This window comes from Marasmius oreades, chromosome 5, assembly GCF_018924745.1.
Source record: "Marasmius oreades isolate 03SP1 chromosome 5, whole genome shotgun sequence".
Classification (NCBI taxonomy): Eukaryota; Fungi; Basidiomycota; class Agaricomycetes; order Agaricales; family Marasmiaceae; genus Marasmius; species Marasmius oreades.
The window spans coordinates 2,864,513-2,890,817 of NC_057327.1; the positions used below are offsets into that span (position 1 = coordinate 2,864,513).

The 26,305-nt window shown below is 48.3% G+C and overlaps 12 protein-coding genes across 14 annotated transcripts; 8 read left to right on the forward strand and 4 right to left on the reverse strand.

Annotated features, from left to right (window-relative positions):
* Positions 1–260: 260 nt before the first annotated feature.
* On the reverse strand, positions 261–1,110 carry E1B28_009099 (uncharacterized protein). The gene is made up of 5 exons (XM_043153960.1): positions 1,029–1,110; positions 925–975; positions 780–869; positions 581–717; positions 261–530 (listed from the first exon to the last, which is right to left on the reverse strand). The coding sequence occupies exons 1-5, from the start codon at positions 1,057–1,059 to the stop codon at positions 345–347; spliced, it is 495 nt and encodes a 164-aa protein (XP_043009246.1). The 5' UTR covers positions 1,060–1,110; the 3' UTR covers positions 261–344.
* Positions 1,111–1,127: 17 nt separating this feature from the next.
* Positions 1,128–4,107, forward strand: E1B28_009100 (uncharacterized protein). The gene is made up of 5 exons (XM_043153961.1): positions 1,128–1,807; positions 1,855–2,388; positions 2,442–2,545; positions 2,604–3,149; positions 3,201–4,107. The coding sequence occupies exons 1-5, from the start codon at positions 1,181–1,183 to the stop codon at positions 3,994–3,996; spliced, it is 2,607 nt and encodes an 868-aa protein (XP_043009247.1). The 5' UTR covers positions 1,128–1,180; the 3' UTR covers positions 3,997–4,107.
* A 588-nt stretch (positions 4,108–4,695) lies between these two features.
* E1B28_009101 (uncharacterized protein) lies at positions 4,696–6,154 on the reverse strand (the record flags this gene model as incomplete). Its single annotated transcript, XM_043153962.1, has 6 exons — positions 4,696–4,870; positions 4,923–5,077; positions 5,131–5,526; positions 5,582–5,749; positions 5,801–6,007; positions 6,062–6,154. 6 exons carry the CDS (start codon positions 6,152–6,154, stop codon positions 4,696–4,698), a joined length of 1,194 nt encoding a protein of 397 aa, XP_043009248.1.
* A 23-nt stretch (positions 6,155–6,177) lies between these two features.
* Positions 6,178–6,934, forward strand: E1B28_009102 (uncharacterized protein). Its single transcript, XM_043153963.1, has 2 exons — positions 6,178–6,217; positions 6,281–6,934. Exons 1-2 carry the CDS (start codon positions 6,214–6,216, stop codon positions 6,868–6,870), a joined length of 594 nt encoding a protein of 197 aa, XP_043009249.1. The 5' UTR covers positions 6,178–6,213; the 3' UTR covers positions 6,871–6,934.
* A 54-nt stretch (positions 6,935–6,988) lies between these two features.
* Positions 6,989–10,798, reverse strand: E1B28_009103 (uncharacterized protein; the record flags this gene model as incomplete). Its single annotated transcript, XM_043153964.1, has 11 exons — positions 6,989–7,225; positions 7,278–7,419; positions 7,468–7,785; positions 7,840–8,171; positions 8,221–8,329; positions 8,378–8,697; positions 8,755–9,135; positions 9,187–9,356; positions 9,410–9,503; positions 9,554–10,260; positions 10,312–10,798. 11 exons carry the CDS (start codon positions 10,796–10,798, stop codon positions 6,989–6,991), a joined length of 3,297 nt encoding a protein of 1,098 aa, XP_043009250.1.
* A 127-nt stretch (positions 10,799–10,925) lies between these two features.
* E1B28_009104 (uncharacterized protein) lies at positions 10,926–12,462 on the forward strand. The gene is made up of 6 exons (XM_043153965.1): positions 10,926–11,286; positions 11,344–11,491; positions 11,545–11,673; positions 11,725–11,802; positions 11,851–12,342; positions 12,397–12,462. The coding sequence occupies exons 1-5, from the start codon at positions 10,938–10,940 to the stop codon at positions 11,909–11,911; spliced, it is 765 nt and encodes a 254-aa protein (XP_043009251.1). The 5' UTR covers positions 10,926–10,937; the 3' UTR covers positions 11,912–12,342; positions 12,397–12,462.
* Positions 12,394–13,522, reverse strand: RABH1B (Ras- protein RABH1b). Its single transcript, XM_043153966.1, has 6 exons — positions 13,355–13,522; positions 13,183–13,303; positions 13,053–13,125; positions 12,878–12,989; positions 12,655–12,815; positions 12,394–12,595 (listed from the first exon to the last, which is right to left on the reverse strand). Exons 1-6 carry the CDS (start codon positions 13,465–13,467, stop codon positions 12,534–12,536), a joined length of 642 nt encoding a protein of 213 aa, XP_043009252.1. The 5' UTR covers positions 13,468–13,522; the 3' UTR covers positions 12,394–12,533.
* A 439-nt stretch (positions 13,523–13,961) lies between these two features.
* E1B28_009106 (uncharacterized protein) lies at positions 13,962–16,519 on the forward strand. 2 transcript variants are annotated; one of them, XM_043153967.1, is made up of 11 exons: positions 13,962–14,104; positions 14,161–14,364; positions 14,427–14,472; positions 14,530–14,652; positions 14,711–14,866; positions 14,918–15,042; positions 15,101–15,298; positions 15,349–15,567; positions 15,632–16,003; positions 16,061–16,180; positions 16,239–16,519. In XM_043153967.1, the coding sequence occupies exons 1-11, from the start codon at positions 14,015–14,017 to the stop codon at positions 16,401–16,403; spliced, it is 1,818 nt and encodes a 605-aa protein (XP_043009253.1). In that variant the 5' UTR covers positions 13,962–14,014; the 3' UTR covers positions 16,404–16,519. The 2 variants fall into 2 exon arrangements, with proteins under 2 accessions (XP_043009253.1, XP_043009254.1); XM_043153968.1 differs by having other exon boundaries at positions 14,161–14,472.
* A 629-nt stretch (positions 16,520–17,148) lies between these two features.
* On the forward strand, positions 17,149–17,511 carry E1B28_009107 (uncharacterized protein; the record flags this gene model as incomplete). Its single annotated transcript, XM_043153969.1, has 3 exons — positions 17,149–17,286; positions 17,347–17,434; positions 17,507–17,511. 3 exons carry the CDS (start codon positions 17,149–17,151, stop codon positions 17,509–17,511), a joined length of 231 nt encoding a protein of 76 aa, XP_043009255.1.
* Positions 17,512–17,888: 377 nt separating this feature from the next.
* Positions 17,889–18,401, forward strand: E1B28_009108 (uncharacterized protein; the record flags this gene model as incomplete). Its single annotated transcript, XM_043153970.1, has 3 exons — positions 17,889–17,920; positions 17,978–18,120; positions 18,175–18,401. The coding sequence occupies 3 exons, from the start codon at positions 17,889–17,891 to the stop codon at positions 18,399–18,401; spliced, it is 402 nt and encodes a 133-aa protein (XP_043009256.1).
* Positions 18,402–18,717: 316 nt separating this feature from the next.
* On the forward strand, positions 18,718–21,659 carry E1B28_009109 (uncharacterized protein). Its single transcript, XM_043153971.1, has 5 exons — positions 18,718–19,276; positions 19,335–19,595; positions 19,650–20,346; positions 20,411–20,558; positions 20,611–21,659. The coding sequence occupies exons 1-5, from the start codon at positions 18,896–18,898 to the stop codon at positions 21,575–21,577; spliced, it is 2,454 nt and encodes an 817-aa protein (XP_043009257.1). The 5' UTR covers positions 18,718–18,895; the 3' UTR covers positions 21,578–21,659.
* Positions 21,660–21,702: 43 nt separating this feature from the next.
* E1B28_009110 (uncharacterized protein) lies at positions 21,703–26,175 on the forward strand. Of its 2 annotated transcripts, none has more exons than XM_043153972.1 (5): positions 21,703–22,379; positions 22,425–22,657; positions 22,709–23,866; positions 24,003–25,617; positions 25,679–26,175. In XM_043153972.1, the coding sequence occupies exons 1-5, from the start codon at positions 21,747–21,749 to the stop codon at positions 25,964–25,966; spliced, it is 3,927 nt and encodes a 1,308-aa protein (XP_043009258.1). In that variant the 5' UTR covers positions 21,703–21,746; the 3' UTR covers positions 25,967–26,175. The 2 variants fall into 2 exon arrangements, with proteins under 2 accessions (XP_043009258.1, XP_043009259.1); XM_043153973.1 differs by having other exon boundaries at positions 22,447–22,657.
* The last annotated feature ends 130 nt before the right edge of the window (positions 26,176–26,305 follow it).

The window sequence follows — 26,305 nt, forward strand, 5'->3', positions numbered from 1 at the left end:
GTTCATTGAGAGACTTCCTTTTTCAAGTTTCATCAGATAATTGCGAGAACTTCTGGCACCGCTGGAAATTTCTCAGCATGAGTGGATATTCGCTGCATGTCACCCGACCCAGTAAGACCCAGCAGGCGTCTGAGGCACTTGCTTGTTGAGATGTTTTCGGAATAGCTTTGGTCGCTCGTCCTTATTTTGAAAGTTTTGGGTGAGAGTCCGCATGCGGAATAGTTGAATGTTGGATCAAGCTTGGAATCGGGGCAACAATAGTCCAACGTGAAACTAAGCATTCATCAAATTTCTGGCCGACTACAAAGTAAGGAAAAGTGAGTACAGATTGGAAGGCAGATAAATTATCGACGTCGACTGGGACTAGCACTTCGACCACGGGCACCGCGTCCTCTTTTTGGACCAGAGGGTGGCGGGCGGACGAATGCGTAATCACATTGAACTGTTTGTTCGAGGAAAGTAGATCCCGACGCGCCATCAATCGCTGCTTGGGCTTCAGTCATGGTTTCGTATTCAACAAGAGCATAGCCCTTCAATGTCTAGGTGAGCAAAAATCGAATATTCGACAAAGAGAACATGCCTTAACGTAACCCGTTCTTCGATCTAGATTCAGATGGAGGTTTTTTATTTCTCCGTATTCCGCAAACTTGTCGGTCACTTCTTCCTCGGTGGCTTCCTCGTGCACATTTGTGACAAGAACGATCCATCCTTCAACGGCTGACAGGAAGATGAGATAATTGTCAGCTGAGTCTCAACGCCTGCAAAAAAAGTCGACTTACATCGTGCTGCCTTCGAGTCGGTGTCCTTCGTATGTGTTTCTACGCGGTCGTAAGTGGGCTCTGTGCCTGTGCTCGCTTCATTCCCTCCTCCTTCATAGAAAATTTGAAAAAACGCGTTCACAATAGCCTGAAAGAATGCACAAACCGGAGTTTTGAAAACCTCTTCCTTTTCGTTTGACGGCTCCTCCAGAGGCAACTGAGTTAGATCATTAGAGAATAAACCGTTGTATATTAGACACTCAAACAAACCTTCGTCAATATTCATCTCATCGTCGGACATTGTGGCAACTGTCGTACTGTGAGACGTTCGGTGGAGGTTGGTGTAATAGCGGTGTTGACCGTGGCTGTGCCTGCACTCACTTTTTACCACCACATCCAGGCCAGCCTGCAGTGCCAATATCATGCGCTGCCTTCCTCTTTCCCTCCTTATAACTCTCCTAACTTCAATTTCACCAGTCCTATCGTTGAAATATCCACATTCATATCATACACACAACTACTATGTGCTAGAACACAATCCAGCAGGTCCCGCATCCCTGGCGGAGGTCACCAATACCCTCGGAGTGGAAGTCGTCGACAAGGTCGGCGAGCTCGCCAACCACTGGCTAGTTAGGACAGAAAATCAACTCGTGTCACGAACGGAAACACCGGGTGATCATGTTATGGAAAAGTACAAAACACTGCGAGCACGAGCCTCATCGACACATCTATTAATTCGTTCAAGTGAGGAGAGTCTAGCTAAACGATTCGACTCCTCCGTCCAATATCTCTCTCGACAAGAGCTGCGACAAAGAGTAAAACGTGCCCCACCGCCTATAACATCTGATGCGTCGGGAAGTGTTGCAGAGAGGATGGGTATACAGGACCCGCTGTTCTCAGAACAATGGCATCTAGTCAATAACGAACAGCCGGAACATATGATGAACGTGACGGCTGTGTGGGACTCGGGCATTACTGGGAAGGGCGTCATAACTTCTTTTGTAGACGATGGGTTGGATTATACCAATATCGACCTAAAGGAAAATTTCGTGAGTTCTAAGTTAAACTATAGAGTTTCAGTCTAATCCTTCTTAAGGATGCGGTTAATTCTCATGATTTCAATGACCATACCGACCTACCAACCCCGAAGCTCTTTGATGACCACCATGGCACCCGTTGTGCTGGTCAAGTTGCTGCTGGAAAGAACACCGCGTGCGGTATCGGTATTGCTTACGAGTCGAAAGTTGCTGGAGTTCGCATTCTTTCTGGACCGATTTCTGACGTCGACGAGGCTGCTGCCTTGAATTTCGGGTTTCAAAACGTTTCCATCTATAGCTGCAGTTGGGGACCTCCAGACAATGGGCAAGCAATGGAAGGACCTTCTCAACTCATTAAGAAAGCCGTTCTGAATGGGATTAATAATGGTCGAGGTGGAAAGGGCTCCATATTCGTGTTTGCCAGCGGAAATGGTGCTGCAAGAGGGGACCAATGTAACTTTGACGGCTACACCAACAGTATCTATTCGGTTACCATATCTGCTGTGGACTATAAAGGCTTACATCCATATTATTCCGAGGCGTGTGCTGCGAACATGGTCGTCGCATATAGCTCCGGTAGTGGTAAACACATCGTACGTGATCGGTATTCAAAATCAATCTGTCGTCGCTCTGACCATATTTTTAGGTCACGAGTGATCGGGGCGAAAACGCCTGCGCCAGGAACCATGGAGGAACTTCGGCAGCTGCCCCTAATGCCGCTGGTGTGATCGCGCTAGCGATGGAAGTCAGGTTAGTTCATCATCGGATTGCTCGGCTAAAGCTCTAATTGGTTTTGCCTTGCTTGTAGACCGGACCTAACGTGGCGTGATATCCAACATCTTTGCGTCAGAACTGCCCGCATGATCAACCACAACGATCCTGACTGGGAAAAAACTGCACAAGGCCGCCTTTATAGCTATAAGTACGGTTTTGGAGCGTTGGATGCAGGGCTATTCGTTCCGACAGCGAAGGAGTGGAAGAATGTCAAACCACAGGTCTGGTTGAAAACGCCAACGGTAGTGTTGGGAAACGGGAAGATGACGGAGGAACAGCAATATAGCGGAGGCGTCTTCATCACTCAGCTGAAGAATCCGCAAGGGGAAGGCGAGCGATCGGATCCAAATGCAGGGGTTAAAAGCACCATTACTATCACACAGGAAATGCTTGATGCCGCTAATTTCGAGAAATTGGAACATATACAGGTGAAAGTATGGATATCTCATGCACGAAGAGGGGATGTAGAAGTAGAGATTGTCAGTCCTGCAGGTGTCAAAAGTGTTCTTGGTGGGAGAAGGCCGGACGATGCAGATGGCAGTGGTTATCCAGGTTGGACTTTCATGTCTGTTAAGCACTGGTATGTCAAAGCACCCCACATCCACGTCATTAGGTCTAAAAGATTATATAGGGACGAAAATCCTGCGGGTAACTGGACGATTCATGTAACAGATCAAAATATTCCTGGGCGTAACGGTACTTTCCTTGGTTGGAACATGATGTTTTGGGGGTCTGCTCTCGATCCTGCGAAATCTGTATTGTATGAACTCCCGGAGGAGGATACCATCTTTCCACCGCATGACGACCCCCCTCTTGTGGTTGGTGGTGCTTCAACGACTCGTTTCCCTACCAAACCAACCGCACACCTTCCTGGCGATCATGGTCAGGCAGAAGGAGAAAATACAAAACCTGCTTTCCCTAATGATGCTGCTGCACCCACAAGTACCCCGACCGCAGACGAAGGATGGTTCCCTGATATGAACAAGTTGGGTAATAGTCAGAAATGGTTCTTTGGTGGGATCGCAGTTGTCGCCGTGTTTGGCATAGGTGTTGGACTGTTCTTCTGGAGGAGACGCACAATGAACCAGAAACGAAAGCAACAGTACGAAAGCCTTGCCGGAGAGGAAATTGTGGGCATGAGCTCCATGGGTAACAGTGGTGTGACTGGAAGAGATCATGCAACCGGCGGTCGTGCTGGAAGAGGCAGAGGCACCACCAGGGAGTTATACGATGCGTTCGGGGAGGTTTCCGATGATGATGACGATGCCGACGAAGCAACGAGGCTACAACCTGACAGGACGACGGGGGTTGCCTCAAGCGGTCTAGGATTCCATTCAGGATTTTTGGATGACGAGGATGAACCATCTTCTCGTGGTGGTTACCGAGACGAGCCCGGGCCCGAGTTGGGTATACGTCAAGAACACTAGATAGTATTTATATGACCATCTCAAGTAAAAGGCACTAACCCAGTACTATTATCAATTTGTTCGCGTGTAACAGGAGCTATTTATATGATTTGCGCCCTTCCACAGCCAGCAACAGACCGGATTTTGCTTCATTCCATCAACGATTGGATGTTACAGTTTTCAAGCATGCTCGCCACTCTAGCAGAGATTGGCCACTCAAGAAAAGAGCGAGACAACAATCTGCAGTTGGCTGAGGGTACCGGACTTTTTACCTTTTTACAGAGCTTCGGATGTGATTGATCATGATCAACCAATCACCCATGACTTTGCTAGTGCTGGTGGCCCTTGACCGTTTCGTTCAAGTCCGCACGACTTACATTGTCTTCATCACCATCATGTGCCTCGGACCGTTCTTAATGAGCGTAGCGACTTGAGTGCAAGATCGTTCGATATCGACGTTTCAAGGCACCAAGCCGACCTAGCTGGTTAGCACCAACTTGTGGACGACTTGGAGTAGAACTACTGAAGAGGACAGATACTACGCCCAGCGTCACCAAGACAGGTTGATAACTTCCCAGTAAAGTCAACTTCGCCTGTGGCGGCGAAGAGTGGCAGAGGAAGGCAGATGAGGGTTGACTGGAGGGAAAGAAGAATATTATACAGCATTTCACAAAAATACAGAGCATCGATTTCTTATATCCTCTCGCTCGCTCTTGCCAATCAACCTCTATTCATCGTGTTCCCAGTTCCTCTGGGATTTTCATCCGTAAAGATGGCCCACTTCTCATCTTTCTGTCGTTTGGCTTCCGAATTCTCTTCTCCTTCCCTGGTTCCGTCCATTTCAGAATCCAGGGCCAATTGTTCAGAGGTTGTAAGGGCTGCTTCGGATGCCGGGCTAGACTATTTTCAGCAAATTGTCACAAGTCTAGAACCGTGCAGAGACTGACCCTCCTCCTGATATGAATTTCCCGCGTTGACGTTCAATTTCAAGATACTCATCGGTTGACATTGTGGGCAAATTATGGTCCGGGCGGAAGACTTGGGCCTGGAGACGTGCTCGATCGCCTGCGCCAGATGGAAGGATCGTGAATGGTCGCAGGGGCTAGATAGAACTATTGATATGTGCGTTCCAGGTGATACAGACAGAATACATACTCTTCCCGAAGAATCAAGTAACGGCCCTCTACCGTCAGGACCACCCGAGGCACGGGGTGCATCCAATCTCCACATATCTTTCTCGCTTTCCTTCTGTTTATCTTTCTGACCCTCCGGAGAGCTTTCGGCGGGCCTTGGAGGTGCTATCCTCGGAGGGGCAGTTCGCAAAAGTTCGATTTCCTGATCCATACTTTGAAGCTGCGAATGGGCTTGAGCAAAGCATAGTCGGATAAGGAGGAGTGTAGCTTCACGAAGAACATCATCGGTCTGGGTGTCTTCCTCTTCTTCTTGATCTGACTGATTCGTGGTTGAGGAAGGTAATAAGGAAGCAATGAGGTCAAAGTCGTTAGGGAAGTCTGTTTGTAACTGTTCCTGGTGTCTGCGCTTCCGTATCACCTTGAAGGACTATAGATTGGCTTCAAACCACACCTTTAGCTAAGAGATAACAAACTTGTATTCGAGCGCGTAGATCCTTCTCCTTCTGGTATTGCTTGATCTTCAATTCCCTACGACTTGCAGGATTGGTAACGGAGGATGAGTTCTGTTGGTACAGCGCGACTTCATCTTCGGGTACGATCTGGTAATTCTCCAGGAGTCCAAGAAATGCTTTCAGGTATTTCTGAGTGCGTTGCTTCAACTCAGCGTGGGTTCAGAAATACGAACAACGAACCTGCGATTTTTCCAGTGATTCCAATCGATCCTCTCTCTCAGTTGTCCTCACACGTCCCTGCACCTCTGAGAGAACAAACGGTAACAAAAGATACACGAGTTCCCTGGTCGAGATATCTTCAAGCGTTTCATTGGGACTGAAAAGTGAGAGTCCGGTTATTCGTGATTGAAGGCTAAGAAGGTCTTGTAAACTTGATTGCACAAGTTCCTGCCAAAGTCCTGAGGTACATTATCGTTTTTTTTTGCAGATAGCAAGCCTTACCTGGGCCTCATCCTCTATATTGGGCAAACCGAGGGATTTTGAGGCAGAGGCAAGGCTTCGAGCAAATAGTTGTGGAAGTGAAGGGGTAGACATGTCCGGGCCACTTCCCTGCTTGCCGCTTGAACTTCTGATCGTGAACGTTAACCGTCATCATGGGCAAGTACTTTCCGTCGCTGGTATCCTGACCGCTGGCTAAGGCTAAAACCATCAAATTGAAAGGAATCACTCTCTGGGTTGTGCCGTGTGAAGGAGATATGCTCAAATTGAAAAGAATCATGGATATTCGCCCCACCGGAAAACCTGCATTAGAAACCATATCCTACCCAAAATTCGACCCCCACATCACTCTAGCTTCCCTTCCGTCTCCCTCAGATATCTCTTTGTCTCAGCTACGCGAGTCTTTACCCAAAAATCAGAGTTCTCTCAAGGTCAACTTCAGGTTGGTTGATGTAGGCGATCACTTTTTCAGATCGGTTTACATCGCCGTCACTCTAACACCAGAACTGGTCGAAATTCATCGCTGTGTTCATGAGGCGCTGCAACTGGAACCAAGAACACCGTTATTCCCCCATATCTCGTTGTGCTACATAACAGACACCGATGCCGGACACGGAGAACGTCAGCGATTTCGCGACGAGTTACAAGCGGCTGGAAAACTTCGTGAGGTATCAAGGGGAACAGTTGAGTTGGATTGCGGCGTTGAAGGAGAAGATTGGTTGTCGGGTTTCATGGCATCCGAGGTCTGGATTGTGGAATGTGAAGGACCAGTGGAGAGTTGGAGAGTCCTTGAGAGAATAACACTTTCGTAGTCACGGCAACTCTGCATCAGTACTATATAGAAGAAACCGCGTTTTCCATGTGAATAAATAGTCTATAAACATATACTGAGTAATAATACTGCAGGAGTCCGTAGTGTATGCGAAAGCGTCATGATGGGAGAGAACATTCCTCTAGGCTGTACAGCTTCTCATTCTCGCTATTCATACAGGAAACGAGGATACATAGCAGGAACGGACTCTGTAGTTTCGTCTCTTTGCCGGCGAGTTTATCGGAGATGTACGTTTGAACATTTCCGCCAAAAGGAATAAGGTGGTCGCGTACCGCTTGATAGGCCGCTTTGTCCTCACCAAGGTCTGTACGGGGAAGGCCATCCAACATCGGGCACTGAGGATGGCATGAACGGAGGCCAGCATAAAAAGTTCAACTCATAACTTACATCGTCAGTTACGGAGACAATGACTTCCGATCCCTTTTCATCCTCGAACGAGAGCCAAAACCTGTACTTGAACTCGACATATTCGTGGTCAACATCGTTGCAGTCAAAGCAAGCTCGCCGTTTCATCGGTTTGGTAGGAATGCTATTGACGTTTTAGTACCCAGAAATGGCGATAATGACAGTAACGAACTCTTTTTTGCAGTTCTTGCACGATCGATACACCCAATCCTCAACAGAGGGAAAGAAGTCTGCTATCCTAGCGTAAACGCGAAACTTCGCGGGGCATGCCTCAACTTCCATCACCTCTTTGATCGGCGTATAATGTACTGAAGGTTTTCGTGCTGGTTCGGGCAGTTCATTATTGTCCACTGGGCACATCTCAATCACATGTTTCGGAGTCGTTGGAGTCGGTGGCTCTCGTGGAACATGTTGCGCCTTGTCGGGGGGCCCGGTTGGTGGAGGAGCAATGGATGATTTTTGCACCCACTGTTTCCAGTTCTCTTTATTCCTGTGGGCCGTCAATCCATAAATGATCATCAAGTTTGACGGAATCGATACCAACTTGTTCAATCCCTCAATGGAGGCCTTGTGGTTTTCGATCCCGAGGTAGAGTCTGTGGACGAGTCTTTCATCCCCGCCGAGCATAGCACTCATACCGTTAGCGTAGCTCTTAGTAATTCGCATTTTGTGTAACGACACGGTGTCTCCGTCCTTTAATTGTTTTGCTACCTGAGCTTGGTTGTCGCAAAGTACCAGTTTCAGCACTCTCCCTCCTAACGATGTCGGGATGGGCTGGGGAAGTAGCGTCTCATGCAGAAGCGGATTAGGTGTATAATCGGTCACATATAAAACCGCTTTTGTGCTCTCCGGCGTTAGTGGCTCTATGTAAAGCACCTGTCCAATCACTCAGCAAGAAGACTGTAGCAAGTAACGAACGACCGACCTCCACAACAGAGCTAAAGAACTTGTTGTCTTCGGCGCCTTCAATATGTCGGTGTTCGATTTCAGAGGGGTCGTTGGAACCATGTTTGTCCTGGTGGGCCTTCTTTCGCCTACGAAACGTCAACTCACGCCAAGACAATGACACTAAATAAACTTACTCCAATAGATTGGCGAGGGCCGTATGATGCCGGGCATCGGCCTCCCTTAGTATGCGAATTTTATTCTCCTGGACTTTGAGCTCGTATGAACCACGATTGTCAATGCGACATCTCACGTTCCTGATGGCAATGTAATCGCCGATATTTATGGCTGTGGCTATTAGTCGCGCCTGGTCCCAGCACTCTAATCTGGCAACCGACGTGGAGAGCGAGGCGTGAACACCAGCGTTTTTAAACGGCTCCAACCCCTCGTTAGAGGTATAGTCGGTGACAAAGAGGATATAGTAATTCCCCAAGTTGGGTTTGAAACAATATACGACCTGACCGAAACACCATCTTTTAGTAATGCAACAAGCTTAACTTTTTGTACTCCTTACCTCAAGGGTCGCGTCGAAGTAGCCGTTGGAAAAACCGTTAGGTTGTATATCCTTAATAAGCCAGTGTGGACGAGGTGTTTTCACAAGTGGCTGTGGGTCATTCTGGGCCTCTTCACCTCCAAGGTGTATGATACTTGAGTTGAATCGTTTCTGTTCTTCCTCAATGGCATGCCACCATCCGATCAGATCCTCGCAGTACTGAATTTCCCCATCTCGGACCTCATGGAAGGGCATCGATATCGCACCTTTCCGCTGTAGGTCTGACTTTTGTGCCTCGGCGCCATCACCAAGATAAATCTCTCGTCGATCCTGGGAATATATCGTCCATTGCAACCTTTCATTATACCCAACCAAGTTCATTTTACCATTCCAATCGGAGGACTGAAACCAAGTTAGTGCGATCAATGCGAGAACCAAGTTTGAGGGACTGACTTTGACATCCTTCAGAATGACCACATCGCCCAATTGGGGACAAGGCAAACAATCAATGTGACTCTTGCTAAAGCAGTTGACTTTCGTGCTGCATCGCAATGGATCACGATAGGTATTGTCCTCTATCTTGCATATACTTGGGTCTACTATGCAAAGGGTGCAATGAAAGTCTGGAAACGTCGAAATGAGGTCGAAATTCCAGCCCGAAGGAAGATAGTTCTACCTCCAGAGTTTGTTGTGTTGGGGGTCGAGGCCGATACCACGACACCTGCTACGGTGCAGAGATTACGAGCTTCCGATAATGACGCGAAGGTCATCTGGGTCGGATATTAGCAGACGATGGATTCCGGGATAACTAGCGACTTACAAATCGAGTTTTGCGCCCAGGTTTCAATGCAAGAGGACCAAGGGGGGACCTTGGCCGCATCGGGGCCGTTACCGGTTCAACCACCGGTACGAGCTTGGGATCGGGCTGCCTTGGTTCGATTGTCTTCGCAGGCTTGGGCGAATCACGGTGTTTTTCGATTTCCGATGGAGGAGGTTGCATGCGTTCCCCTTCAGTCAAAGACGCTTTTTTCAAACGAACATATTCCGCGCGTGAGATCTTTCGCTTTTCCTTATCCTTCAGACGTTTCTCTTGTCTTTTGGAGAGTTTGGGTGGGGGATCAATCCCATTAGCCTGGACGGGAGGAGGAGGAGGAAGAGGAAGAGGAAGAGGAAGAGGAAGAGGAGGGAAAGGTTCAGTGTGGTGAACCGCTACCATGGTTGGACCAGGTGGCTCCTCAGCAAGAGTGGACTGGATAGAGGGATTGGGTTTCGCAGACGGCGGTATAGTATGGTTATCAGTCCTTGGTTCTGGATCATCTTCAACGATTGGCTCGCGAGGTTCCGACTTGATTAAGATAGGGCCGATATCATGTTGAGGGCTGGGTGCAGGGCTCGTGTCATCTTCGTTCATGGGAGCTATCACGGGAATTTTAGCTAACAGAGAACGATTTTGGTCAAGTGTATCGTGATGTGTTTGCGGGGCGTCGAACCAGTCTTGCGAACTTGAATTTTCAGGGACAGATGGAGCTTCCACTATTGCATAAGTATAACCACCAGCATGATTGAAATGCAACTCACCAACCCAAGTGTTCACAGTACCGCAGGACGCCGAATTTCTGCGTGTCACAAATTTGAATACTGCTCCCCTTGAGTACCTCAGAGTCAGTTTGAAGGACGTTGTCGGCCCCTTGTGCGATTTGTCCTCTATCATCACACCCTGAAGACTCAGCGCAATCTCGTCACCCACTTCAATGTGAGCATCACGTTCTTCCAAGATTTCCCCGCACTTTGCCTGGAAATAGACGTCCACTTTGACACGTTTGTTGCCCAAGGCACTCTCCAAAGTATCGAGGAGTATATGTTGCTTCTTCGAATGTGGCCATTTCATGTTAACTCTTCCTTGGATGTACCCGGAGGCCTCTGTACAGTTTCTGAGGTCAGTCACGTAGACTAGTTGGGTCGGATCCGCGAAGACCACTGTCGCATCGTGGACAGGAGAGGACGTTCTGATCTTCTTGGTGAGCTCTGGCGTTAGAGTTCGGGAGAGGCTGGCTGCTCGTTTCATGTTCTGCGTGGAAGCCAATTAAACGTTTGAACACAAGTTATATATGCTCCGGAGGCATTGGCGAGCCGGTCGGCGCGTCGTGACTGCTTCAACGTGATGTGACACAATGCGCTAAACAGTAACGCCTCAATTTCACCCCATGACTCTGACTTTCACACCTCGAATTTTATCCTTAACTAGAGGTGTTCTGAGCTCCAGTAGGGCCAACCTCCTCAGAAATAACCTCCCAAGTACAGCTACAGCTATTCTTCAAGTCAGGCGTGCTGGCTATGCGACCACCACGACAGAGGGCAAAACAGAACCTTCTATTTCGTCTCAGTCATCGGCAGGAACAGCTCCAGCCGCCACGGATCCTCTACCAACACCCAATGACTTAGCGACTGATTGGTCGAGGAGCTATTCCGGATTGTCGGAACGACCGTTTTCTAAAGAGGCGGCGGACGTGCTGTTGGCACCGATAGATGCAAAGGACGTCGAAATGAAGCAGGGTGAGCATGTACCTTCGTCAAGAATTTGCCGATTCTAAATTTTGTGTTTTCCTCAAGATGGGATGATTTATCTACCAGAAATTAAATACCGTCGTATCCTCAACAAGGCTTTTGGTCCAGGGGGCTGGGGTCTTGCACCACGAACTGAAACTAACGTTGGGGTCAAGGTCGTGAGCAGAGAGTATGCACTGGTGTGTTTGGGAAGGTGTGGCTCAAGTCATCTTCTAAGATTGAAAACTGACACTGACGCCTGTTCAGACTTGTTGCTATCGCACGCGGGGAACAGGAATATTTTGACCCGTCAGGCATAGCTACTGCCACTGAAGCGTGCAAAAGTAACGCACTCATGCGGTGCTGCAAGGACCTTGGGATAGCCAGTGAGCTTTGGTATGCAGCGCGTACTTACTCAGCTTTACGTTCTTATTGAATCATTTTCAGGGATCCTCGCTTCATTCGCGAATTCAAAGAGAAGTATTGCGTTGAAGTATGGGCCGAACACGTACTTACGAAAAAAAAGTGAGTTGATCCTTCATTTGATGTTCGTCTGTTCTGACGCTCTCTAAGGAAGAAAGTCTGGCGCCGCAAGGACCAGGGAAAGGTCGGATACCCTTACCAAGAAACTTAAACAAGTACTCGGAATCAAGTATCCTACTACGATCATAATTGACAGAGATACCCAACTCTCAAAGATATCGATGCTCATTTTCGCGTTGTCACGATATCCAGTCAGACTCCTCTACCTAGTATGATATTCGAATAACGAGGCCTATCTGCCCCCCTTTGGATAACGTGTTCTCATATGGGCTCAGAGTGACAGCGTGCACGTTCTGGTAATAGTCTCCGAGCGAGAATTACTTGCAAAAGTGAAATGCTCGATAACAGTAACCGAAACGTCGATGAAGGCGGGTCAGAAAAGCTCCTTTTCGGTGGTTGAAGGTGTCCCCGCGTGCTTGTTCTTCAGCGGCGATGATTTAAAGGCACATCGCGTACAGCATAATCCAGGCTCCGGTCGCCGAAGATTCTGGGTTAAGTCGGACAATAGGTCTAGAATTAAAGGTGCGTGTGGGCTTGCCTTCCCCGCGCAATAGTCGCAATCCAACGAGATTCCAGGAGAGTAATTATCATATTGGCAATGCTGCTATAACACAGTGATCGATGGCGGTATACCATGGTACACCGAAAAACAAATATTTGCAGACGTGGGTGGATAAGGAGAATGTCGTAGGGGTGAGCAATGTAATTGGGGACTAGCAATTGCACTCAGAGGCTTCTGGTACCTCATTCGTTGCGGTTGTTGTGACGTCGATTTCTGAGGAGGAACATTGATCTTCAATACAGAAATATATTCGGGACTACGTCTGGACGTACTAGCATTCTGTTCAGCTTGACCTTCCTTCTCCATTCCAGGTAATGACATTGCTATCTTCTTGAACAATGTTTTAACATTATGTCCCGCTTTAGCTGAAGTCTCCATAAACATGATGTTGAGTCCTGTTGCCATTGAGGTAGCTTCTTCAAGAGTTACTTGTCTAGTTAAACCACATAACAGGTTATTTTCTGCCTGCGCTTGCATTTGAAGGATCTGACACACCGCTTATCCGACAAGTCTGCTTTATTCCCGACCAGCACAATTATCACATCGTTCCCTCGTTCCGACCGAACATCATCAATCCATTTAGAGGTCGAAAGAAATGATTGTCGGTCTATCACAACCATCTGAAGATGAGTATCCTTGAACACACGAGCCTTGTCAAGAAAGGACGCACTTGTTATGTCGAAAACGACTATTGCAACCGATGAATCTCGAATATATGATGGTATTAGCGATCGAAAACGTTCCTAGTGTTCATATTTTTGAGTATGTGTAGACGAGTACAAAAAGGAGGAACCACACACCTGTCCTGCAGTATCCCAAAGCTGTAACCGCACCGTTCGGTCTTCCAGATACATCGTCTTGCTCAAGAAGTCAATGCCGATAGTCGCCTGGTACGTGTTATCAAAAGTATCATACATGAATCTATAGAAGTAATAAGCCCCTCGAAAACCCCACCGAACTGCAACTGCTCACCTTGTAATCAAACTGGTCTTCCCGACACTCTGATCACCAAGGAGGACTATCTTTGTACGTTTCGGAGGAGAAGAAGAGAAATCCGCGGTCACTGGGGTCGATGGATTCTCCATGCCTTGGTAAATTTGCTTACAAGGAATGCGAAATATAGAGTCTGCTTCGTCACCGTGGCCACTGGCGCTCACTGGCACGGAATCATGCGCCGTATTTGTAAATGGCTACACGTGGATGATCCGCGCTGCCTCCGATCTCCCTTTCCACCGTACATCGTTCGCGTATTGTCTACTTATCGATAGCCAGGATTCCTTGTCTGAGGTATGTGGTAACGAAACGAATTAATAAATACGGTTGATATTCTGGCGTATTTTGGTCCACTAAATTCTGAGGAGAGTAAGTTAGCGGTGACGCCTTTAAGCTTCCAGCATGTGTACACGCTCAAAGGGAAGGGAAATGCAGTCAGATTTGATAAGTATGAAGTTCGTTCTCTAAAACATTTGCCCTTATAGCAACATTCCGTGACAATGATTACGCCTTGAACCTTCTTTATGTGGCCGTCCAGCATGAAGCAGATCGATTTGGATCGGAAGACGCGTTACCACGCGTTACGCCTAACTCCTCTTTCACGTAAACAGTGAAAGTCGAACCATTTCAACTCCAACCATGAAGCTCATCGAAGCCATTGAACAGCACAAGCGTAACTTTTCTCACCCGTTCTTCAGTTTCGAATTCTTCCCACCAAAGACAGACCAAGTAATCAATCTTGTGATTGTTTTAGATTCACCTTCAATTTATTCATCATCTTGCAGGGTTTTGAGAACCTTCTTCCCCGTGTCGCCCGCCTCGCTCAGCTCAAACCGTTGGCCATCAGTATTACATGGGGTGCCGGAGGAAGTACAAAGGAGCGCAGCATGGATCTGGCTGGGCTGACACAGAAGGAATATGGACTGGAAACCCTCTTGCATATAACATGCACGAATATGGTGCAAGGAATGGTGGATGATGCGCTGAGAGTGCGTGCTCACTATTCGGTCCATCTGGCACAAGCTCCCAGGTCGCTCATGCTGATCAAAAGGAAGCGAAGAGCAGAGGCATACAAAATATTCTAGCACTCCGAGGAGGTGCGGTTCCAGATCTGGCTATCAGAGTTTGACCGATACTTGAAAAGTGCTATCCAGATCCACCGCGAGGAAAAGAAGAATGGATGCCTGTCGATCCTCGATTTCAGCACGGTGTTGATTTGGTCTCTTACATTCGATCGATTCCCGAATTCTCGGCTCAGTTCTGTATCGGCGTCGCTGGTGTGTGGCCCTCGTTTTTTAAGATGCATTCTCTATCCATATCCACGCAATTTCAAAGCATATCCTGACGGGCATCCCGACAAACTTGTCGATGAAGCTACTGAACTCACGTATCTGAAGGAGAAAGTAGACGCTGGCGCAGATTTCATTGTCACGCAGCTGTTTTATGATGCAGAACATTTCTTGGGTTGGGTCAAGAGAGTTCGGGCTAAAGGTTTGTTTTCACTCTTCATATTTAGCGGTAACCAATAGTGGCGTTTCGCAGGGATCACTGTTCCTATCATACCAGGAATCATGCCGATACAGACCTATTCGTCTTTTGTGAGGTTGATCAAGCTATGTGGGTCCAGTGTCCCGGAATCTGTCATGGAGAAAATGGACAGTATCAAGGTGCCCAATCCGTGGAATCCGAATCAAATTCTCAGTAAACTAATCAGTTCCCAACCAGCACGATGATCAGCTCGTCAAGGATTACGGTGTCCAACTAGCTGTGGAGACCATCCAGCGTATAACGATGGACGGTTCCATAACCGGTGTTCACTTGAGTACATTGAACCTCGAAAAAAGTGTTCAGCGGGTTCTCGAGGTATTACAATGGACGGATGCCAATAAACCTATACATCAGCATTCACAGAATCGATTAATCGCATGTCTTTGCTTTTCATTGCTAACAATCGTTCTCATTTGGCGTTGCAGGAGGAAGTCAAGGGGGATTCTGCACGTTCCATCTCACCGTCGACGGCTGTAGACGCAGCTCGACAGGGCTTGTCCACTCTTCCTAAAACTGACAAAGAGGCCGGCAGCGGAGAGCTCAATAAAGCTGATTCTTGGGACGATTTTCCGAATGGACGATTTGGTGACTTTAAGAGTCCGGCCTTCGGTGTTCAGGATCCGTGGGGTAACGCTGTTGTTATTGTGAGGCTACTATTCAGTTCTTTCGTTGCTATCCGTAGCCTAGGGCTGAATCGCAGCATCCCAGACATCGGAAGTCCTTTCAGATTGGGGCTCCCCCAAGTCCATTTCCGATTTGACGTCCCTTTTCCTGAGACATCTCCAGTCAGAAATTGCCACTACTCCATTCTCGCCAGGTCCTTTGTCCGAGGAATCTCAATTGATCCTTCCTCATCTGGAAAAGCTCACGAAACGTGGTTGGTGGACAGTCGGGTCCCAGCCTGCGGTTAACGGGGCAAAATCGGAAGATATCGTTCTTGGGTGGGGACCGAGGGGAGGCTATGTGTTCCAAAAAGGGTTCGTAGAATTTTTCTGTGGTGAAAAAGATGTGGAGAGTATAGAAAGGAAAGTGGAAGAGAAAGGCGGCGGATGGGTACATTGGTTTGCGGGGAACTGGAAGGTAGGTTTCCCACCTTAGCATTTTGACTGCTTGAAGAGTAGTTGAATGCTCGCATAGGGCGAGTGCCGCAGCAATGTCCCTGAACATGGCAAGAACGCTGTAACATGGGGTGTTTTCCCGGGCCAAGAGATTGTTCAGACGACCATTATTGAAAGAGATTCGTTTTTATCGTGGAAGGTTAGTTGCAAGCAAGCGTGATTCTGCATTTTCTTTGCTGACTACTGCATGGCTGTAGGAAGAAGCTTTCTCGATTTGGAGTACTTGGGCTTCGTTTCATCGACCCGGCTCTCGAGAACGAGAGCTGTTGGATCGGGTTCGGCAAGAGATGTGGCTTGTGAACGTTTTACATCACGATTATCAAGATCATGAAGCGCTTTGGCGATTCATCTTCGAGGATTAGAGTGTGACTTTACCTTGCCACGCCAGCTGATCTTTCACTGCTTAGAATCTAGATTGAGTGCTTCCGTTTCGATAATTTAGTTAATCTGACGATAATACTCTTGACCATGCCAGACCACTAGAGCATAGGCGAAACGATCTGAACTTCGGTTGGCTGATCGTGGGTTAGCGGCGAACACAGTTGCGAACCAACCACGCAGATATTTTTCAACCAAAATTGCCAAGACTTTACTAACTCTAGGCAATCCTTATCACAGGCCTAGTCACCTAATTGAGTGCATCGCCCGTGCAGAATGGGTGTTTTTACGGACTCTGGGACCCGGGGCAGAGGCAGCTGGTCATAACAAATCGTCGCCATCAAGACCAAGCATCGTCCTGCAACTCTTGTATAAAAGGAGGACGGTAACCACAGCCGAGTAGCTTCTTCTCTCGCCCCAGTGGCCCTATCTTCTTTTCACGAGCCTTCCGTTCTTTTTATCCACTCATTCGACGCGAGTTTTGAAGAGCTCTTCTTTGTTTCTGTCCTTGTTTCTGTGCTGTGAGCATCTGTATCGGAAGCTGCTCCGTGGCGTGTGACTTCGGAGCATGCAACCCACCGAAAACGCTTGATTGGACGTGTTATCGAAATAGAATCCTATTACCCACAATCTCAAGTCCAGGTACGTTCTCGTACCTATGCTACTCTCTCCAGTTGCTCAGTGATAAACTCGGAGTTTAGACCTTTGGTGAAGGGAAATTGATGGCCAATGCTAAGAGCTTCGCAGAACAGGACAGGCTCAAGTCGAACGCCATCTAATAACCTGCAAGTGAATTCTTCCCGATTGCAGTGGACGTCGGGCTGGTCGACAAACGGCAATTCATTCGGGTATGTGAGGCAGGTTCACGTACGTAGCAGATACTATTTTGATTTTGCTAGACTTGTTGATGAACCCTTTGTGTGTTAGGACGGTATTCCTCTCGCGAACGCTGTTGCCAATGTTGCTTTCAAGGGTGACAACGTAGTCACTTTTGGTAACTCGTTTGTTGACATCGGTATGTTACAATTCCTCCGAGGTTTTGGTTTTCCGTCCGTCAGTCACGGAGGCTGACCCGGAACATGTGTAGCCTGAGCCAAGGTCGCGTCCTCTACTCCCAACGTCAAGCTCAAGGATGCTATCGCCACTGCAGAAACCACCCTTGGTGGTACCCACAACGTTATTGAACCTGCTTGGCAATACCTTACTCAAGCCGATGGTTCCGTGGCTCTTGTACACGCCATTCCAGTCCAAAATGACGAGGTCCTGTCCTTAGTTGAGGCGTTCGTCGATGCACACTCCGGAAAGGTAATTTCTGTCAACGACTTTGTTGCTGACGCCACGGTCGGTGGTTTTTGAATCGGCTAAGGTGCTGATTACTGAAGGAAAGGATACAATCAACAGTTCAGAGTCCTTCCGATGGATAAGAAGCTGACAAGCGATGGTCTGGTGCTACTCAAGGACCCCGCGGTATGGGTGGGGGATGGTCTGATGCTGTTGCCAAGTACGTGTTACCAATGTGCCGTTTCCGTCAATCTCTCTTTAACTTTCCGTTGCCTAGCTGGATGGCGCAAACCTCCGCTGACACCAAGAACAAGGCGGCACTGGCAAAGTCAACGGCATTCGATCACGGCCGTACTCTGTTAACCCCCCAGGTCAACCCGCTCAAGTATCCTGACGTCGGAAGGCGGAGAGAGGTTCACCGTACTTTCGCTTTCTTTACAGCCTAAGACCCCCTCTTATACTTAGATGCTGTAGAAATTGGGGAGGTGTGGGCCAACACCCTCCACACTGTCTATGCAGATCTTGGCACTGACCTCGGTTTCACCGCTGAGGCCAAGACAAACCCCGACGCCAAAGAAGGAAACGCCCTTTTCGTGAAACTTATGGTGACTGCCCTTGCAACCCGACCGTCCTCACCGCTCGAGATGCCATTATTCAAGCTGACAAGAACCTCAACAACGGTGCTAACGAATGTACTTTGAGGAAATCGTTCGCCAAGAAAGGTCTTGGACTGAACGCCATTCCCGATTTCGACGACGATACCGTCCCCGCTGATTGCAAATGATCTCGACGACATGGATGGAATGAATTGATCTTAGGAAAGAGGTGATATCCAATGTTTAGACCCTGTATCTTCCATTTGACACGGCGTCGGAATGTCTGAAAGCGTATGTCTTTACTCCACGGTTATTGTACTACAGTAGGGGGAAGGAAATCAATTGAAATACTCGCCAGTGTTGGGCGCCCATTGAAATCAACCGTTGCTACTCAGAGCTGACAGTGACACAAGCAGTGTGCGTTTGAGTCAGCCTTACAACATGACTCCGACTTCGCGACGCTCACAACTCATCTCTTTCAGAATACCGAAAACTTATACTTCAAAATACTACGCCTGTCGATATCAAGGCTCAAGCCTTACCTCATAGCTTCTCGAGTCTTCTCTACCTCCCAATTCTCTCATAATATTAAACCCACCATGAGTACCACTGAACCCCACCCGACGGCGACCAACGATACCTCAACGAAGAAAGTTCCTAAAGCTCTTCGACACCCGTTAACGAAGCCAGAGGATTCATTGCTAATCGCATCTCTTTTCAAGCTTGCCAAAAAGTCACCTAAACTCGTCAAACCTAATGCCTATACCGCGCCTGGAGATCCCGACATCACGGTGAACAGTTGGAAGATGAACGAGTTCAAGTATTATGATATTCCCTCTCCATTTCCAACGTTGGCTAGAGGTATCTTCACGTATGAGGTGGATAGCGAATCCAGGAAAGAAGATGATACCAACAAATATCGAATCGTGGTTAGAGGATATGACAAATTTTTTAACATCGGAGAGGTCCCATGGACAACTGTACGTTTGGACTTTCTTCCTGCGTCGATCGAGTTGGATTAAGGGCTGATACTCATAGTGGGCTTCACTTACCGACCACACGGCCGCACCATATACCCTTTCTCTGAAATCAAACGGATGCATTATATTCATCGGTGCTTTGACTCCCAGCAAGCTTCTCATCACGTCTAAACATTCGGTTGGACCGGTGGGAGGAGTTGAAAAATCTCATGCTCAAGCTGGAGAAGAGTGGCTCAGGAAATATTTCACGCTCAAAGGAAAGAGCGAGGAAGAATTTGCAAAAAAGCTTTGGGACAACAACTGGACTGCCGTTGCTGAAGTATGTGTTTAGTTTTTTTTGGTGGTTCCTTCTTCCCTTAAACTTTGGTACCAGCTATGTGACGACAGCTTCGAAGAACACGTCCTTGCATACACACCCGAGCGTACTGGCCTCCATCTCCACGGACTAAATACCTGTACAAAGGAGTTTGCTACGCTTCCACAGTCTACTGTCGACGACTTCGCAGACGAATGGGGTTTGATTAAAACTAAATCCATTAAGCTCAATTCTATTTCCGAAATACAAGAATTTACTGCAGAGGTATCGAAAACTCAGCATTGGGAGGGTGAAGCTGTTGAAGGTTTTGTGGTTCGTACCCACGTAACTCAGCCACCTGACGGTGGAGGAGGTAGTGCACGCAGTGATGCATCTCCTTATGCCCCGGGCTCTTCATTTTTCTTCAAAATCAAATTTGACGAGCCCTACATGATGTACCGAGACTGGAGAGAGGTGACGAAGATGCTTCTCAGACAAAAAGGACCTCTATCGGAGCAAAGCCTTCCCCGTAATAAAATGAAACGCCCAGAGACGCAAAAGTATGTGAAATGGGTGATTGGGGAGATCAAACGGGATAGGAAACAGTTCGATGAGTACGCGAAGGGAAAAGGAATAATTGCCACCAGGGAGAGATTTTTGGCTTGGCTACGCACGAATTCTGGTACTGTCCGGGGCAACAGCGAGGAGGCAGAACCGAAGAAGATAGAGGAGTTTGGCAAAACCATCATTGTTCCGGTAGCCATTCCTGGATGTGGTGAGTTAACGACTCTCCAACCGTCCAGCCGTCCAAAATTTTACTGATATGGGTTGAACATTAGGGAAAACTGCTGTTGCTGTAGCCCTTTGTCACATATTCGGATTTGGGCATACACAAAGCGATGATGTTCAAGCAAAGAAAGCTGCCCCTGTTTTCCTCAAAAATGTCAACGAACTCCTGAAAAAACATGACGTGGTGATAGCTGACAAGTGGGATTTTACTTCTTCTTGTTCTCGCCCCCTTGCATTTACCATCGAATAGGAACAACCACTTGATACAACACCGCACTCAGCTCCAGGAGATAGCGCGGTCCCTGAACCCACCCGCTCGTCTGCTAGCCCTTAACTGGGCACTTGATAAACCTCAATCAGCTATTCACCGCGTCTGTGGTGACCGCGTTATAAGTCGGGGCGATAACCACCAAACGTTACGCGCAGACGCTGCGAAATCCCACGAAGCCGTTCTATGGCAATTCATCACCAACACGGAACATCTAGCTACCAACGAGGTTGACAATATTATCGATATGGATCTCGAGGACGACTTTGAAACCTCCCTCCAGCGTGCCGTCGATGGTATTTGTGACGTCCTCAAGTTGCGGAAACCTACTCCAGAGAATATCCGCGAAGGAATTGACGCAGCTTTGAACTACAAAGCTCGAACGAAGACGAAAAAAGATGAGGCACCGAAGGCGAAAGTGAAAGAACCGAGATACTTTGCGTTGCTCCCCGAGATCAAGGTCGATGAACTACTGAATACGGTTCTGGGGGATAACGATTCGTACACCCTTTGGATGCACCTCAAACGGACGGGCCGGGTGACACAGCGCCCCCATATCACGCTGGTCCATAAGAAGTCGCTACCAGGAGAAATAGAGCTGTGGGAGAGGTGTGCGGAACTCCACAAATTAGAGCAACCACCTGTTTTCGAATTCGAGTTGAGTGATGTGGTATGGGACGACAGAGTAATGGCGCTACGTGTGGGCAATATCAAGTTGGATGGGGCGAGTACCGACAGCTCGCAGAAGGGTGAGGAGTTTGTCAGCAAGCTCCGGGATGATATCAGGAAGAGGTTGCACATCACCATTGGGACTAAGGATGACAGCATCCTAGCTGTTGAAGCAAAAGATTTGGTCGAAAGATGGAGAGCAGGGAGCAAGGAAGGCTTACACTCGGTGCAGATTGAACCAGTGATGGTGAAAGGAAGAGTCAAAGGTGTAATTGGGTAACCACGATGCTGATGTATCATCCTCGATCTGTACTTTAAGCCATTTCTGGTATTCTGGAGAAATGACTTGAGCTAAATTTGGAACTTTTATACAAAGGCACGTGTGGTCCGTGCGACACATTTTAAGCGCCCATCTAGTCACCACGACCGCGACGTCAAGCAGTTGCTCGATGTCCAAGTCGACGAATAGTAGAGATTCAAATTCCCCAGCAAGTATCGGCCGCACCTCCGGACCTCGCTCTCTCAATTCTCTTTCGGCACAAGGCACTGCTCACCATACTCTCAGTAGAACGCCGTCTCATGAATCCCTAAACATTGCACACCCACTTCTCTCGACCAGTCCTACGACTGGTGCGAGTCCAAGCTCCAGTACAACGAACCTGAATGCTACTGCCTGGGACAACGGCTTTAGCTCCCCATCAGGAGGAACAACGACACTGGGATATGTTCCTTATACGCCAAGACATCGACCACCTTCATCACATTTGAGCCACGGCCATTCTGCGACATCGACATCGACATCGCCCTCACCATCTGTACTGGTGACCCCAGCCATTCCGGCCACGCACATACAAAATGTCGTCAACCGTAGTCCTGGAATAGGCGGGTCACATCATCCCGGTGATGCCACCGCCAAGTTACAGTTAATGAGCCTGAAGTCGGCTGCCCAAGGGCTAGGATTGGATGTTGGTAGCACCGGATGGGGAATCGTCGAGAGACTGGTTGGCATCGTTGGTGGCTCTGGTAACGAAAGTGAGGAAGAGGAATGGCGAGAGATATGGGTTACACTGAGCAACGGAAAAGTATGACTTCCTTTCCTGATAATTCAAAGTTGCTGATAGATCTAGGCGACGCTTGTTCTTCCATTAGATCCTCTTAGCTCTCTGGGGCCACACATGTCGATTTCGAGGAATGATAAAGAAAGGGATCGCTCTCGGGGAAGTGTAATAAATGCTCAATTCATTTCGCCGGAGTTCGTGAAAAATCACATACTGTTCATCGATCCGTCGGATAGAAAGGAGAATGGGTTGACTCAGATCGTCACACTATCTGGCCTCAGAGGTTTCATTTCATCGCCCGAGTACGTTCTACTTTCAATGAATTCCCTACTTCCCGCTCAATCGTAAAATAGTCCAATGACGCAGTCCGCCTCAATCTTCATCAACTCAACCCTCCACCCAGCTACAAGATCTTTCAAGGAGATATCACACCCCAACACTCGCGCTGCCGGCTTTGCCTCCTTACTCCCTCAACGATCCTCTTCGGCCTCCGTTTCGGGATACCCAACTTATACCTTGCCAACGCATACCAAAACTTTCACACTTCCCCCTCGAAGTCCCTTTTCCCCATATGACCCGAACAAGAAACCTCCATTGCCACCTCGTCGGCCTGGAAGCACCCCTTCGACGGCTGTGCCTGTTACCCAGGGACCTTCAACACCAAGCGGCGGTGGAGGACGCCTAGCGGGTCTCGTCAGCCTTTTTGGTCGATCAGGATCGTCCAACAATAGCCCACAGTTATCGTCCTCGCCTGCGTCCACAGACGGGTTCGTTGGTGCACCCGGTGGCAGTAGACCTCCATCTATATTAAGTGTCTCAGATAAAGCGAGCATCGATGAGGACGCTGGTGTAGTACCATTATCCTCCTCATCGTTGATAGTTCCCGCCTACTCGGTCTCGACTAGCATCCATACGCAAGAAGTGTTAAGGGGTATATGGGGTGGATGTTGCAGTGATGTTACGGTCGCTCTTTCTTCCCCGTCTTCTGGGGAATCACCAATGCCAACCTTATTCTCGATGCCAAGTTTGGTCATCAAGCGTGTATTGGAGTTCATGGATCAAGGTCATGTTTTCCCCGTTCTCAGAATCCCCACCAGGTCAGATTCAGATTTGGGCGGTTCGCTACGCTCTAGAAGACGGAAGAGCGGTGAGAGGGATAGATATGAAGTCAATGGATATGGCAGTGTACTCTGGAGAGATATCGAGGACGTTGCTGACAGGTGGCAGATCTTTTACGCGGACTTGGAGGACGAAGTTAGGGCTGCACCGCGGAAATTGGAGCAAAATAAACCGCAGTCTTCAAAAAAGAAGGATCGCGAGGAGGCCTTGGTGGATGAGAGCGAGAAGGAATCCTTGGTGTCGACCTCGGTTGGTAGTGAGAAGGACGTTGAGGAAGATGAGAAAATGCTTCTTACTGCGCACGAAAGAGAGGAAGAGGAAGAGAAAAGAGTTAGAGAAATCATGGAACGGGTGGAAAGGGTTGTCTGTGCTTGCTGTGGTTTATATGGAAGGTATAAAACTGGACGTTTAATTTCCTCACTGTACGCTGATTGCTTCTTCGCCACGCATAATCTCTCTATCTTCCATCGCGGATCTCAATCAAACACGGAACGATCGAACCAACACTTATACTGGACTCGACCACAGACTGTTCCCCCAGCCCTCCCCTCAATGTATCTCCCCACATCCCCCGCCATCTGCAGATGATGTTACAGAAACTGAAGCGACTGATTCTGCTCACGATGAAGCTCTGGCTTCACGAATTGCTGCGCTCAATCTCGTTGATCTTGGTCTAACTGATCTGGATATTGACACTCCCACCTCCAAAAATCAGGAAGAAGCGCTGTTTATCGTCGTGAAAGAGTGTGGAAACACGTTGAGCACGCTAGAGGGCGCTCTTTCCCCGAAGGACAAGGCCGCTGTATTAGTCAGGGCGCATCAGGCACTAGTGGATGGTCTGGGTAAGCTACCTGAGCCAGTGCACATGAAGAGTGAAGAGGAAATTGTATTAGAGGGGGATGGGAAGAAGGTGAAGGTGAATGAGGAGCCTGCGACTAGTGATCGTGCACCTATTCTTGGCGGAGAAGAGGTTATGTCCCCTCAGTCTGAAGGGGTAGCTGTTCCGGTTTCTACAGCATCAGCACTATCAGCAAAACCCGAAAATCCGCGGCAACAAGCACTATCCCTTGACACCCTTATGCCGCTCCTCATCCTCTCCGTCGTCAAGGCCAACCCACCGCATCTTATTTCACATCTTCTCTATACTCAAAGGTTCCGAAACCGCTCCTTTGGTGGCGAAGAAGCCTATTGTCTTGTCAACCTCATGGCTGTAGCAGAATTCATTGGTGCACTAGATCCCATGACGATAACTTCTAACCGTGAAGGGGATGTCTCACGAGCACCAGGATCTGGCCCAATACCCATACCTGCTCCCACCAGTCGTCCGGGTTCACGCTTATCGATGGTTGCACAAGTCCCTCTGCCAGCTACACCTGTGGGTTCTGTTGGTTCTACATCGATATTATCATCAACCTCCTTCACTCTACGTCATCGTGTGGAACAACAGGTCGATGCATTGTCTAATTCTGCTAATAAAGTTCTTACGGGCGTTACTGGGGTAGTGGATACTTCCTTTGAGCTGTTCAAGAGTTTCACTTTACCGGCGATCAAGGTTGGATCTCAGGCCGAGTCGTACGTACCAGTAGAGACGGATGGGACTATTGCACCTTGGAATGAAGGGAAGCAGGTGTTAGTTAGGCGGGATACGGGCGGGTTTTCGATCCGAGGGTTAAAGTTGCCTGGGTTAGGCGGGGCTGGTGGTGGCAGCGGAAAGGCAAGAGAGGAAGAGATGGTGAGTGTATCAAAACCAGGAAGTGTGAGGAGTAGGAAATCGATTGGTTCGAGGATGGCCGCTTCGGATTACGAGGATGAGGATGAGGATGTCGATGAGAAAGACGACTCGGAAGGGGATGACGATGGTCAGGATGAAGAGGATAGTGGGAGTGAGGATGATGAAGGTGGTGATAATGAGGCCGATCGTGAAGGAGAAGACTATTTCTCTAGCGGTGGGGGAGACGCCAGAAGTATCAGGAGCTTTGAGAGTATGATGAGTTCCCGCAGGAAGAACGCTAGTAAGGGATCAGAATTCGGAAGATCGGCAAAGGAAGTAGCTGGTGCAGCAAGGAAGAGTTTAAGTGATAGATTGGCCAAGGTTTCGGGTGGAATTGGAGGGGGAGGTAGGACTGGGTCCGGTAGTACCAAGGTAATCTTTTATCTTCATTCCTCTCATGTGTCCATGTCAGCTAATTTCAATTTATTCCTAGATTTCTTTACAGTCGGACTCACCAACGGCGGGTTCCTTGCTGCTAGGTGCACAACTTCCTGTTTCGAACCGCTTTGACGCCCCTGTATCGTTGTCTCGTCCTCAATCTCCTACAGCTAACCCCATAACATTGTCGCTCAGCTTGGCACCGCCAAAGAAACGATTTTTAGAATGTACTTCAGTGGATGAGTTACGTCTGAAAGATGTCGCCGAACTCTTAACGGAGTATAAAAGATTGGTTGATGGTATAAGAAGTGTCGGTGGATTTACTGAGGAAGAAGATAGCTAGACTAGAGCTCGGTGTTTGTTGTACGCATATTTGTTTCGTTCCGTCGACCTTTATCGCTACCGCGGATGTGATATAGAGTTCTTTCTGCCACTTTTTACCAACGTGGTTTGTTGGTGGTTTGAACAGTTAGTGGTCGTGTTCGTTCTGTTCGATAGGATTATAAGACACAGTCAAAGCGGAAGTACATACGCGTTAGTACGAAGTAATGGTTCTTCCTCCAATTACCTGATGGACGAAATGTTACTGTTCGTGCGCCACCGGGCAATCAATATTTCAATCTTCAGCTCCTGAAAGGTAGTGCCAAGTTAGGCACCCTCTCATGTGGGTCCATGCTGTGTA